The sequence below is a fragment of the Trichosurus vulpecula genome, chromosome 3 (genome assembly GCF_011100635.1).
Source record: "Trichosurus vulpecula isolate mTriVul1 chromosome 3, mTriVul1.pri, whole genome shotgun sequence".
In the NCBI taxonomy this organism is placed as follows: Eukaryota; Metazoa; Chordata; class Mammalia; order Diprotodontia; family Phalangeridae; genus Trichosurus; species Trichosurus vulpecula.
The window spans coordinates 28,251,611-28,265,850 of NC_050575.1; the positions used below are offsets into that span (position 1 = coordinate 28,251,611).

Sequence of the window (14,240 nt, forward strand, 5' to 3'; positions counted from 1 at the left end):
TGTGGGTATTCTCAGCAGTGCATATCTGAGTGCTTTTGCCACTTCTAGCTAGTCTTTGAGAATTTCTTTGTTTAATAAAATTAATCAACCTGTATTCTACCTGTTAAACTTCTTGGAAGTTAGCTAGGCTAGTACATGACAGATGTACATTCTGTCATCATGCTCGTACTTGAAGCCTTTCCTAATTGGTATTAACTGCTAGCACTTTTGTGTGTCCAAAGTCACTTCCATACCATAATGAATCGTCTTACTGTAGTGGACAAAATTTAGGTTATGAATGTTCTCTATCTTGGTTTTTCAGTGTGGAGTTTAAAAAAAATTGTCAGATTACATTGAGAATATATTGGAATTCTGCCATTGCTATGGATAAATAGATCATAGGAATTTAGAGTTGGAAAAGATCTTAGGAATTTAGCTCTCACATTTTTTGGATGGGGAAACTGAGGACCAGAAAGGTTAGATAATTTGCCCAAAGTCACAGATGCAGAGAATGGCAGAACCAGGATTTGAACCTAGGTCTTGTGAGTAAAAATGAGTGCACTTTCCACTGTGCCAGATATCAGTTAGTATGTACATCCTATATTAAATGTGAGTTTGTTACATTTTTGTAACCAGATGTGTCTCAAGTTCTTGTTCAAGCAGTCTTTGCTGAGTTGGTCACGGACCTTGCCCATTTGTTCTTTTTATTTGTATTGCCAAAGATAACCTGTGGTGCTCTCACAGATAAGAACTAAATGGAAGTAAGCTTTGTCTTAGCTTTCGTCAATAAGACTGATTAACCCTGTAAGTAGCTACAAGTTCAATAATGAAATAATGTTTTATAGTCATCATTTTTGTAGTTTCTGAGGATTTTTCAGAGTTAAACATGCATGCTGAAAGATTTTAAATACGAGTACTTTGGTCACCTTATTCTAATAAATTTAGTCAACTATTTTTTACATAGAATTTTTGAATTTAATTATGTAGACTAGTAACAAATTAGAAAAGATGTGTGATACATAGAACTTATACTGGGTAAACTGTTAATCATCAATGATAAGGAAAAAAATCAAATGTACTTGAGCCACAAAGGTTGCTGAATAGTGTGCTTTATAATTGCCCTCCTCTTGACCTCCCTCCACACATCTTCTAATCACTTGTGGGAGAGGGATACGATTAACTTAGAAGTGGGGGAGAAGGGGTATGGTATTTTTCTTGGTTTTGTTTTTAAGAAAATTCTTTGTCAAAGAAACAACAAGAACATCTTAAACTCATACATTATCTCATTTTCTACCCTCATTTTACAAAGGAGAAAAATGAAGCTCAGAGAAGGAAAGTGATTTTCCTGAGGTCACAAAGCTGCCAATGGAATATCTGACCTGGGACTAAAGCCTTAGTTCTTAAGTCCCATTTAAGCATTCTTTTCACTGTACCAGTTGCTACTTAGTCTTCTTGCAAAAGAAGAATGCAGCTAGGACACAGATCATGTTAGTGAGATATTGGTACCAATTCCATAAAACCATAAAATCTCAAAGTTAAAAGGAACTGCAGAGGTAATCTGTACCTGACCTGGAATGCTTTTCAGCATGTTTGAACCTTCACTGTCCACTTGGGAAGACCTCCACTACCTTCTGAGGTAGCCCTTTTAACATTTAAATAGTTCTAATAGTGTGCAGGTTTTGCTTATATGTTCTGAGACCAAAGTAAACAAATCAAATCCTTCTTCCATGTGAAAACCATTCAAATGTTTGACAGTTGTGTTCTCCCTTTCTGCAATTCTTTTCCAGGCTAAACACCCTTAGCTTCTTAGACTGCTCCTCCCTAGTATAGCTTCAAGTTATCTCACTGCTTTGGTAGCTGTTCTTTAGATGTACTCCAGCTTATCAGTTCTTCCTAAAATGTGGTGCTCAGAATTGATGGCAAAATACAGTGGGACTCCTTGGATTCTCATATCATGTCATTGATCATTCAGGTTATAGTCTGCTAAAAGTCCTAGGTCTTTTTCTTTTCCTACCTATTAAACATTTTTTAATGAATTTTAGGAAAAAAAAGATTGTATATGAAATCATGAATCTCCTACATACAACTTCATTTTTTAAAAAGCATTTAATAAATTTGGCATTGTAGTTCCCAAACCATCCTGCTTGTCTATGTCTTTCTGACCATGTCTTTCTGCTTTCTTTTTTGTATTTTAAAAATATTTTATTGAAGCTCTTTCTATTACTACCTCCTCACTCCCCGACCCCTCTTCCTTCCTATAACTTTCCAGATCTTTTTCATATGACAACAAACTAGTCACGGTTGTCCAATCCTGGACTTTTGCAATTGATTTTTTTGAACTCAAGCATAAGAGTTACTTTCACGTATTTGGATTCAGTGCATTTTTCTAATCTGTTGACATCTTTTTGGTTGCCAGTACTGTTTTCCAAACTGTTAGCTATCATACTCTGCTTTATGTCATCCTCATATTTGATGAAGTATGCGTTCATGCAAGTCATTTATAAAAACATTGAATAGAATAGAATCTGGACAAGGACAGAACCATGAGGATACAGTAATGAAAACCTTCCTCTGGGTATGTTTATGTTGATCCATGAATCATTACACTTTGGGTTTGTTTAATCCATTTAACTTAGATCTTTTCATCTCGTCCCCAGTGACACAGTGAAAGAAAATTCAAATTTTTTTTTTATCTGCATTCAGGCTTCCTTGAGGTGTAGAAACATTCTATGCATAACTTTCAAGTCATTTGAGAAGTATAGTCTAGAATAAAACCATATAAATATATTCCGTATAATAGGTTAGCTTCCTTTAATGACTTAGGGAAAATAACAAATGAAAATAGGCAAATTCACAAATCTGTTTTAGTTTAAAGGAAAAACATTGGAAGCTTTTTGAATAACAGTATCACTTCTTAGAAGTTTTATGTAGAGCCTTGTGGGCTCTAAACTGAATTGAAATAGTTTGGTAAGCTTTTTTCCACCATTAGCAAAATATGTTCAATGTTGACTTCTACCAAGAATATTTAGCAGAGGGGGCGTTAGGGAATTATAACTGAATAAAGGTTAAAGTATGTAGGTAGAAAGAAATTCACTGTACTGACCACCTAGATTTCATTCTGAATTGTAAGGTGGGATATACTTCAAATGCTTAAGAGCATAATAAAATAGAATTTTCAAGACTAAATTATCAAGTTGGTTTTGAATATATAATTTTATATTCCTGTAATGAGTTACTACTTGACATTTAGAGAGAAGAAATAGCTTCAGATTTTGTAAAGTAAAGATTCCTATTGATTTGTATCTCTTTTACAAGTTATGTGAAAAACCAATGTTTCTATAGGCTCTGTACCTCCACCAACAAGTCCGCCTTTACCTACAATTTATCAGCCAACTCGAGCTCCACTTGGCCCACCTCCCTCTGGTGGCCCACCTCCCCCTGGAGGCCCACCTCCAGTCAGATCATCGGATCCCCAGAAGAAAACGTCAGACAGTGTTGCACCCCAACCACAGCTCCGCTCAGCTGTGCACCAAGAAGGTAAGTGAGTCACAACAGAAATGACAGAAAAAATCACGTCTCGAAGGAGCTTTCTGGTGTACAACCTAACAAGTCTGTGAAGCTCACATTTTATCTCTTAATGGAATAATAATAGGAACTCATACTTTTATAGATCTCTTTAGTGGACAAAGTGTTTTCACATGTACTCTCTCATTTAGAAGGATGAATTTATCCTAAACCTTTATTTCTTTAATTGTGTTATCTTATTAGTGTATTTTCCACCATGGCGCAACTTGTCTAGAATTTTTTTCAGGGGGGGAGGGGGTCTCAAAGGTGAGGCCCTAACTTTTTAAAAATTTAGTTTTTTTAAAATTTTAAACCTAACATGCACCAGAACTATGAGCATTTCCATGTGTAGAGTGGAACATGTGAAAAAGATAATTTTATAGGAAACCATGAATATATCTACAATTCTGCTTGTTTTTTTTTTTAACACATATAGTAAATTCAGCATGTCACTTTCAAAACTACCCTGCTTGACTGGTTTTTCCTTAACAAATAAGCATAATTAAGCAAAATGAATCCACACTGTAGCCATATACATTTTGCTACCTAAGTTTATGATTGCACGGCCACTTCCACACTGCAGTGACTCTTGAGAGGAAGACTTTTGGGGTGTTATTGTATTGTGGTTTTTATTTTTTTTTATTGATGCAGTTTGTTTTTTGTTTCACTTTTATTTCCAAAAGTAAAAAAGATTGAAAAAGAGAGGGGAAAAAAAGTCAATGAACCCACCTGCAGTTATATTTTTATGTAATTACTACTAGTAATTTATATACTTAAAATTACTAATATAGAGCATCTTAAAATATAACTGGATACCTAGCCGCATTGCATAGGTGCTTAGCAAATACTTGTAGTTTGTGGATTACATCACGTATTTTCCAGCTTCCTTGAAGTAGCAGTGAACTGTAGGTAAATTTCTGAATCTCAACAATGTCTTTTTAAAGAATTATGATTTGGGGAAGCAAAACCTGTAAATAGATTTAAAAGATTGTTGTAAGTATATGTTGTAATTTAAAACAGGCAGAGGAAGTAATAATTGTTGAAATTGCTATAGAACTAGAATTCTTAACTTTTTTTGTCTCTTGCACCCCTTTAGCTATTAAATTGAACCTATGGATCCATTTTCAGAATAATGGTTTGTTGCCCGGATTCGTAATTGAAGGAAATTCTCATTTTATTTTGAGGTTAGGGAAAATAAAGATTCAATTTTTTTCCCATGCAAGTTCACAGACTTCATAAAATCTGTGCACAGGCCTCTTGGACATCAATGGACCCCAGATTAAGAACCCCTGTTCTGTCTAGTAGAAAAGAATTTAGTAATCCCAGTACTCTGTTAAATTAAAAACTTCATTCAAATTGAAAAGAAATTCACAATTTACCCAAAATTTATCATTATGAAAATTCATTTATTATCATATCAGCCATGACTAAATCCAAGGGGGATTTTACTAATTGGAAAGATGACACTAGTTGTAGGTGTTAATGCTCTGCTGAATTTAGCACCTTAGGAATTCGAGTTCTATCAGGTGGGTAACACAAAAGTTTTTGAAGAAACTTTGCTTTTCAAAACCAGATATTCTTGTTTATGAGTAATGTAATACTTCTTAAACAGTTGTGACATTTTATGTGGATTTTACACTGCCCTTTAAAAAAAATAAAAAGACTGAACCTAACAGTCTTGGCTCAGGCTCACAAACTTTGTGGTCATAATTGTATACTGTAGGATTCTTCAAAAGAGCCGTATAAAACTTATAATCATTTAATCTCTGTGCCTGTTTCCTTATCTGTAAAATGAGGGAGCTGTACTCAGTGGGTTCTGTTGTCCCATCTAGCTCTGTAAAGTGTGATCTCTGAGATGGCTGCACTTTGAATTTCAGTACCTTGTTTAGTTCATCATTTTACTGTTTTGCTTCCTTTATCAAATAGTATTGATAAATTTTGAAGACATTTTTCCTTGAAACTCCTTGGGAGCTGTTGATGTAGTTCTTTAAGTGCCTAGCTGTTTTAGAATCGCATTACCAACACGTATAGGATTCTTGCCTTCAAAGAACTTCTATTTCCTTCCACTGAGGTGTTGTCTAAAAAAGGCTGTCAAGACATCTAGGCTTTAAAAAAAATCTAGTCTAAAAAGCAAACTACTGAGTTATTTAGTCATTTTTAGTTCATACAATTCCAGGCTTTTGAATATTTGAAAGAATCCAGTTTAATTTTATCAGTTTCTTAAAATATTTGGTGTGTGGTCAGCACAACTATTTTATCTGTAATGATGTTGAAATTGGTTATTTCAGTAGATGATGAGTATAGTCTATGATAAAATTCTCTTACAAAACTATTTAGTTCTTACGTTTTAGTTAATAGTTCGAATCTTGGAAAGATTGTGAATAATCATTCTTGATATTGAGCCTGTTAAAGTTCAGTGAACTATTTTCCTAGGTGATGTATCAGCTTCCAATAATGGCTCCGTGGTTGAGAACAGTTATGATACAATCGAAGGAGGCGGCTCCATGGGTAAGGTGCTATTTCAGTTGCCTGCTGTAAAAAAGTTTCTCTGGAATGGAAACTGAGTAGATTGTGTGAAAATCGATTGAATATACAAGTTGTCTCCAACTTGCTAATGGTCATTTGTAAGATGAGTATCTAGAACTGAAAGCATGTGCTTTTCCTGATCAGCATTCCCCTAATGTATATTGTCCCTCCTCTTAGACGGTAAGCTCCATGAGGGCAGGATGGTCTTTGTTTTTTGTGTTTGTATTATCCCCAGTGCCTGGCATGGCACATGTAAATGCTTAATAAATGGGATTTTTACTCATTCATTTTTTCCATAGAAATAGTGTTATAAATGGTGGTTGGTAGTCTTAGGCTTACCTAAGAAAAGCCTCTTTAATCCATAATATACTTGGAGTATAGTACTCTATACAAAAATATTATAAAGAATTAAGTTCCTAGGGGAGGAATTTATTCCAAATTTTAATTTAGGACACATTTAAAAATATTCTGGAAAAAATATTCTGGTGATTCCCAAGGGGGAGGGGGAGAAAGAATGTGGAGGTTGGGGGGAAGTGTCCTGCGAGGTCAGAGGGAACTCATTCTTTTCATTACCTTCATGGAAGCAAGAACAGGGACTCTTCTCTTTGTTCCTAAGCTAGAGCTGGGGATTCTGTGGCCTGTGGCTTGAACTCCGGTTGGTTAAGGGATTGAGGCTCTGGGGATAGAGTAGAAAGTGACTAGAGATGGAGTAGTGGGAGTGGGGGGAGAGGTAAACCCTCTAGGGATAGTTCAGAGTTTGGATTGGCACCCTTTCTTTTTGACCATGAAACCTGGAAATTAAGCCACGTATTTTTCTTTTCATTGCTGCCTTGGCTTTTTTTCCTCCCCATGTACAGAATAGATTAATTTCCCTTTATGTTGCTCTTAAAGTGAGCACACTGGGACACTAATATTGGTGGAACTGTGAACTTATCTAACCGTTTTGGAGAGCAATCTGGAATTATTCCCAAAGAGTTATCAAGCTCTGCATACCCTTTGACCCAGTGATACCACTGTTGCGTCTGTTTTCTAAGGTGATTGGGGAAAAAGGAAAAGAACATCCAGGATCTACAATATTTACAGCAGCTCTCTTTATGGTGACAAAGAAGTAGAAATTGAGGGGATGTCTGCCAGCTGAGTACTAGCTAAACAAGTTGTGGTACATGATGATGATGGAATACTGCTGCACTGTAAGAAATGAGCAGGTGAATTTTAGAAAACAAGGAAAAGACTTGACTGAAATAATGAGTGACATGAGCAAAACCAGGAGTACTTTGTATGCCGTAAAAGCAGTATTATCCAAAGGATAGCTGTGGGTGACTAAGTTAGTCTGAGTGTTACAAATACTCAGATGTGCTACAAAGGACCTATGAAGGAAGACGCTATCCACCTCCAGAGAAAGAGCTGAGAATGAGAAGTATGTATGCATGGTATGGTTTTACGTGTGTGTGTGTCTCGATGGCCTTCTCTAGTACAGGCTAGGAAGAGAGACAGTTCGGAACTTAAAATGTAACAAAATAATAATAATAAAGAGAGCACACTACCCTTTAAAGTTTTTCAAGTGTTTTTATGTTAGCAACTGTAGGAAATATGGGATTAAAGACTTCTTTCCTACCATTTCCCTTTTCTCTCCTCTTCCTCTCTTCTCTTCCCTTCCTTTAGACCCTATAATGAAAACTGCATTTAGAAGTTAAATGGAATCCTTGGATACATCTCTTTTTCAGAGGAAAAGTAAATCAGTTTGTCCTGCGCATTTCATCTCAGGGATAGGATCAGCTTCTCAGGAATGTGAGAAGATAGGACAAGAGTGGGAAAGTAGCAGTATTGAATTTATCCTCCAGTATTTTTCACTGCCACTGAAAATCCCTCCCTGCTTCCTTGCCCCTAGTGAGGTGAAAAATTAGATGGAGAAGAGTAGCAATGGCAAACGGAGAGAAATACATTTACTTCAGTTGTATGTATGTCAGTTGGAAATTGACTATTATATACTGTATTTTGCTGTGTGACAGATAAAGTATCCATTATGCTGAAGTTACTGCATTTATTTTAATCTGGTAGAGAGAGGCTTGTCATTTAAGTTATTTCACAAGATCAAATTCTTAAACTGATTGGAACAATTATGGGTAAGCATTTTGGAACTTTGACTCCCTGTTTTGGTTTTGATTGAAGTAAGGATTCTTTGACTTAATTAGTAAAAGTACTTCTACACCATATTTTTCAACTCAAAATTATTTTTTTTCTTTTAGCAACATCACAACTTACCAACCAGAATCCCAAAATGAGTCGAAATGTTGGCTCTTCATATCCCTCCTTACCACCTGGTTATCAAAATACATCTCCCCCTAATATGTCAGGAAGGCCATCCACAGCCTTGCAATACACCAGTGGGCTGCAGCCATTTTATCAGGTAAATGCTTTTTTCTCTTTTCCCTGTTTCTCTCTTCTTAGCTTAAAGAATTTTGTAGTTGCACAAATTTCAGGATAACTTTCCATATTTTTTATTTGCTAAATTGTGTAGGGTAATGTGATTTATTATATAAAAAAATTCTTCATTTTTATATTTGTTTTCTCTAGAGCTAAAATATTGACATGGAAAAAAATAAGTTTTATTTGTCAGAGAAATTAAATAGCCAAGCCCCTCAATGTTGCATTTTATCTAGTTTTACCTTAAACTGAAGACTTAATGAAAAGTACTTATTCTGAAATTATATTTTTAGTCTCCCTTAGGTGCTAATCATTTAACCACAGGCATGAGTGGGTTAAGTCTACATTCAGAAGGACTACGAGTTATCAATCTTCTTCAAGAAAGAAATATGCTTCCAACAACCCCTTTGAAGGCTCCTGTCCCAAACCTGCATGAAGACATACAGAAACTTAACTGTAACCCAGAGTAAGACTTTTAACAATGTTTTTTATGAAATGTAGATTATAGTGAGCCCCAAAGCTGGTTTTTTAGATGTTAATAAGCAATATTATAAGGCTACCTTTCTTTAAATGGTTTCCGTTTATTTAGAAAGATATATTTTGCTATGTGTTCCATTCAGTTATAAAACAAATGTAATAAAGATAGAAAACAAGTTGCTACTGCATATTAATATCAGTTCATCTCAAAGCATGTCTAACCTTGCCTGTGTTGCAGTTACTATTGATATTAATATCACTTTAATCTGCCAGATACAGTGGCACACATCTTTAATCCCTCTTACTAGGGAGGCTCTGAGGTTGGCATAACTCTTGAGCTCAAGAATTCTGAATTTCTGTGAGCTATGATGATCAAGTGTCCACATAAATTTCAGCATTGATATGTTAGCCCCCAGGAATTGGGGACCACCAAGTTGTCTAAAAAAAAGGACAGATGAGTCTAGGGCAGAAATAGCATCTATCAAAGTCCCAATATTGGGATTGGATCTATGAGTGAGCCCCTATAATTTTCAGCCTGAGTGAGATGGAGAAACGCTGTCTTTTAAAAAAAAACATTTCTTCATCTGAGAGAATTTAAATGAAACATATGCCACTAACTGGGATTGTGGTGACCCAAATAAGGACTTTAGCATAATGCCTGGCACATAGTAAGTGCCATAGTAAATTTTAGTTATTATTAAAAATTTTATGTCATGTTTAATTCCATCTTGTAGAAATCAGATAACTTAAGTATTTCAAATGGTCTTACAAAAAAACTTGACAAAATTTTAGTGCGATATACTTGATTTTCAAAATATTTCTATTTTCATCATTATGTGTACTCTTTCTGTTGATGCTAATTGACACCCATCCTCAATGCTTTAAATGGTTTCATGAGTTGCCATGGCCAACTTTCACTGATGAGCCCTGGACCCTTAGCTAGACAGGTCATTTCTCACCACAATAGCTAATAAAGCATTTTACCTCTGTTGCATCATGTGATCTTCACAAAACTCTGGGAGGTGGATGCTCTTATTAACCACTTTTTAAAATGAGAAGTTTGAAGCTGAGAGAAGCTAACTTGCCCATGGTCAATCCACTAATAAGTGTCTCAGTCAAGATTTGAATTCAAATTCCCTTTCACCAAGCCCAGTGATTTATTTGCTTTTCTATCTAGAGGCCACCATAATGAATCATCTGAGTCGCTCTTTTGTGGCATATTTATTAAATAATATTAATGCACATTTACCTGTGTTTTATTGTCTCATCTCATCCTTACAATAGCATTGTCATGTACGTAGTATAGGTAGTATTATACCCATTCTACAGACAGGATACTGGAACTTAAAGAGGTATATTGACCTGCCCACGAGTAGGTGGCAGACCTGCATTTGAACTACTGGTAATTGAAATATAAATCTGTAATTGCGTAAGTAAAGAATGAAAACATGGTATTAGGATCAAAAAAAAGTTAGCTTTAAGAGTCAAGAAGACCTGTGTTCAGCTCCTGCGTCTGACATACACTCTTGTCTGTTATGACCATGGGCAAGTTAACATATACTATTCTCTCATCCATTATGACCATGGGCAAAATAACTTCTGTATTGCCCCCTGGCAACTCTCCAAGACGATCATTACCAGGTGAATTGCTAAACACCAGAAAGTTTCCACCCTAGAAATTTCCTGCATAGGTCCTTTTTCCCGCTAATAATGTATGTAGGGATATCAAGCATGTCAAGCAAGATATGGAGTTGTTTTTTTGTTTGTTTTTTTTTAAGTTAAGGAGAAGCAAGGCCATTACAGTGTAAGCTATCTGCCCTTTTTTTAGATGGGATTCAACTAAAAAGGGAAGATCTGCTTGAATTATTTAATTATCATCTAAATAAGAAATGTTTTATTCTTAATATTTAATTATATTACCATAGAAATATTTAAATCAACTATTTATGTGTTATATACTTTCATATAGGTTGTTTCGGTGTACTTTGACAAACATTCCTCAGACTCAGGCCTTATTGAACAAAGCCAAACTTCCCTTAGGGCTACTGCTGCATCCTTTCAAGGACTTATTGGTATGTTAAACTTTTGAAAGTGACTAACTATATGTTGAGCAGAACTGTATGGATGATGTGTTAGTGTTTTTCTTGGTAATATCTGAATTATAGTGTGATGAGTTTCGTGAATTATAGTTTCAATAACTTGGGTGATAACTTTAATTTATTACCTTTTACTCTTCTTTCAAAATTTGATCCCATTTAGAATGTTTTTGGGAATAAAAACTAATATATTACTGGAAAGTCTAAGGAGCATTGTGGCACATGGTTTTACCTTAGCCATAGGAGGGTTAAACTTAAACCCTGATAGACATGTCAGTTTTCTCTTTTTTGCTATTTCAGTGGATTCTCTTGTCTTTACTCTTCTTAAGGTTATTGTGGCTTTTGATTCCGTAATGCATAGAAAAGACATAAAATTGGAAAATGATAGAACTAAATTGCATGCTAAGAAAATTTTGATTTCATAGAAATTCTTTCATAAGAATTTATCAGCCTATTCACTTAAACAGCATTTTAGAAACTTGGTATTTGTTGTTAGAACAATTGCATTTAAAGCTGGCTTTGTATTTGGTATTTTTAAAATTTACTGTTACATGTTTCTTTTCTGCTTTATGGAGGGTAAAGGTCTATTTGGAATATGCTTTCAAACTTAATGTACTTTAAATTTCTTCAGTATTTACAACTATTAATTCTGAAGCAGATGGATTAATCTTTGCCTTTAAAAATGAAGAACTCTCATCCTTAAAAAAAAAAAAACTAGCTGTTTTTTGGTTTGTTTTTTATTCTAGCAATTGCCTGTGGTTACCTCCAGTACAATTGTGAGATGCCGTTCATGTAGGACATACATCAACCCTTTTGTCAGCTTTCTTGACCAAAGGAGATGGAAATGCAACTTGTGTTATAGAGTCAATGATGGTATGTCTTCTAAATGGTGATTCTTAATGTTTTTTGTCCCAGAACTGTCCCCATGCCTTTTTGCTTAGTCACATATTGAGGAAGAGGCAAAGTATAAGTATACAGTCTTCTCAGTAGTTCAGAGAAGGCAAGACGTCTATTTCTGTAATGTTCTCATAGTTTTGCTGCAATTTTCCCCACTGTTTTGAATGCCAGTTGAAAAACATTGTTAAATTAAATTATCCATTTTCAGTTGAACTTATAACAAAAAAATAACATTTTTGTTAATATTCACTTTGAAAATTAGTTCAGTTTTTAGAAACAAAGCAGTAAAATCAGCAGTTGGAGTAATAAAGCTGCTTTCAAGGATTTTTTTAAAAGTTATTAACAAGTAGTCAAACATGTAAAATAAGAAAATTCATATGCAAAACTTTTAAAAATGTGCTACATATTTTAATAATGCAGACCCAAACAATAGACAAAAAATATATTTGCCATATATTACCTTCCAGTTCTAGCTGATATGCCATTACCTTTGACTTAATATTGAGTAGAAGGAAATGCTGAAGGTGTAATAAAAACATTCTGTTACTCAATAATAATATAAAGAATTTTTGGCTAGTGTTGAGTCAAGTTTTAAGTTTTTGTGTTAATGTATTCAAATTGTATATTGTAGTATTCTTTAAATGTTAAATAATGAATATGTGATATAAGAAACAATTTTATTACTTGATGGTGAAGATCGTTTTAAGAACTATAAAGAGTCAAACAACCCCTGAAAGAAATGCGTTTTGACTGATGGTTTAGTTTTCATAGAAACGTAGATTTAGACCTAGGAAGAATTGTAGAAATCTTCTAGTCCAGCCCTGTCATTTTAATGCTAAAATAACTGAGAGCTGAATAAGTGGTTTAGTTAAATTTACTCAAACTAAATTTCACAGTTGGGCTTCACGCACAAGGCTTCCATCTTCTATTTATGTTGTCTCTGCTTCTACCAAAATAGCAATAAAAAGATTATTTAATTTTTAAAAATTAATTATCGAGTTCCTATTGCCTGTCTGTTGGTAGATAGTCATATTCCATAGTTTTTATTAATTGATGTCATCCACTAGAATACTCTGACAGCTCACAAGGACTTTCGTGTGTGTGTGTGTGTGTGTGTGTGTGTGTGTGTATGTACATATATATCTCTCTTCTAAATATATGATTTAAGCATTGCACCACCCGCTCCTCTTTTCTCCCTTTGTAATGTTTGAGGCAGCTTGATGTCTCGAGGTAGAAGTGTCTTCTGCTACCAATAGGTTGAACTAATTTTTTTCTGTTTATAACAATAGTTTAGCAAAATGATTTTTTTAAAATTTCACTTCATTTTATTTATTTTTAGCATTCTTTTCTTTTTCAATTTTTAGTTCAAAATTCTCTACATTCCACTCCTCCCCTACCTACTGAGAAGGCAAGCCAAATTATATCAATCATACATGTGAAATCATGCAAAATGTATTTCCTTCTTAGCCGTATTTCAAAAAAATGCAAAAACAATAAAGAAAATGAGAAAATTATACTTCAATTTGCACACAGAGTTAATCAGTTCTTTCTCTGGAGGTGGATAGCATTTTAAGATCATGAGTCCTTTGGAATTTTCTTGAATCATTATATTACTCAAAGTGTACAAGTCTTTCACAGTTGGTCATCATTACAGCATTTCTGTTACTGTGCAGAATGATCTGGTTCTTCTCACTTCTCTTTGCATCAGTTCATATAAATCTTTCTGTATAACCCCCTCATCATTTCTCATAGCACAATAGTACTCCATCAAAATCATATGTTACAACTTGTTCAGCCATTCCCCAATTGATTAGTATCCCCTCAATTTCCAATTCTTTGCCACCACAAAAAGAGATGCTGTAAATATTTTTGGACATATAAGTCCTTTTCTTTTTTCTTTGATTTCTTTGGAGTACAAACCTACTGGTGGTATTGCTGAGTCAAAGGGTATGTACAGTTTTATAGCCGTGTAGTATCTACCTCACAGTGTTATTGTGAGGCTCTTTGTGTATAAATGAGAAGCTCCTTGTAAATCTTAATATTACTACATAAATATCAGCTATTCATTTAATATTTGGAAAATATGAAGCTGGACTTCAAACCTTTATAACTATTCATGCATTCTGCAAGAATTTATTTGGTACCTTTGATGTGCCAGGCTTCGATACTGGGGATACAATGCAAAAATGAAGCAGTCCTTTCAAAGAAGGGGACAGCTATAATATGAACACATATAAGAAAATTCAGAATGTATACATATGTATACACAGTGATTGG

The 14,240-nt window shown here is 34.5% G+C and overlaps 1 protein-coding gene across 1 annotated transcript in view; it reads left to right on the plus strand.

Moving 5' to 3' along the window:
• Positions 1 to 14,240, plus strand: part of SEC24A (SEC24 homolog A, COPII coat complex component) — a 61,918-nt gene that overhangs the window by 13,315 nt on the left and 34,363 nt on the right. The window contains exons 3-8 of the mRNA XM_036751499.1: positions 3,322 to 3,516; positions 5,977 to 6,051; positions 8,316 to 8,476; positions 8,787 to 8,959; positions 10,940 to 11,042; positions 11,813 to 11,939. Of these exons, the coding sequence (XP_036607394.1) occupies positions 3,322 to 3,516; positions 5,977 to 6,051; positions 8,316 to 8,476; positions 8,787 to 8,959; positions 10,940 to 11,042; positions 11,813 to 11,939 (834 nt within the window). The remainder of the gene's footprint in view (positions 1 to 3,321; positions 3,517 to 5,976; positions 6,052 to 8,315; positions 8,477 to 8,786; positions 8,960 to 10,939; positions 11,043 to 11,812; positions 11,940 to 14,240) is intronic.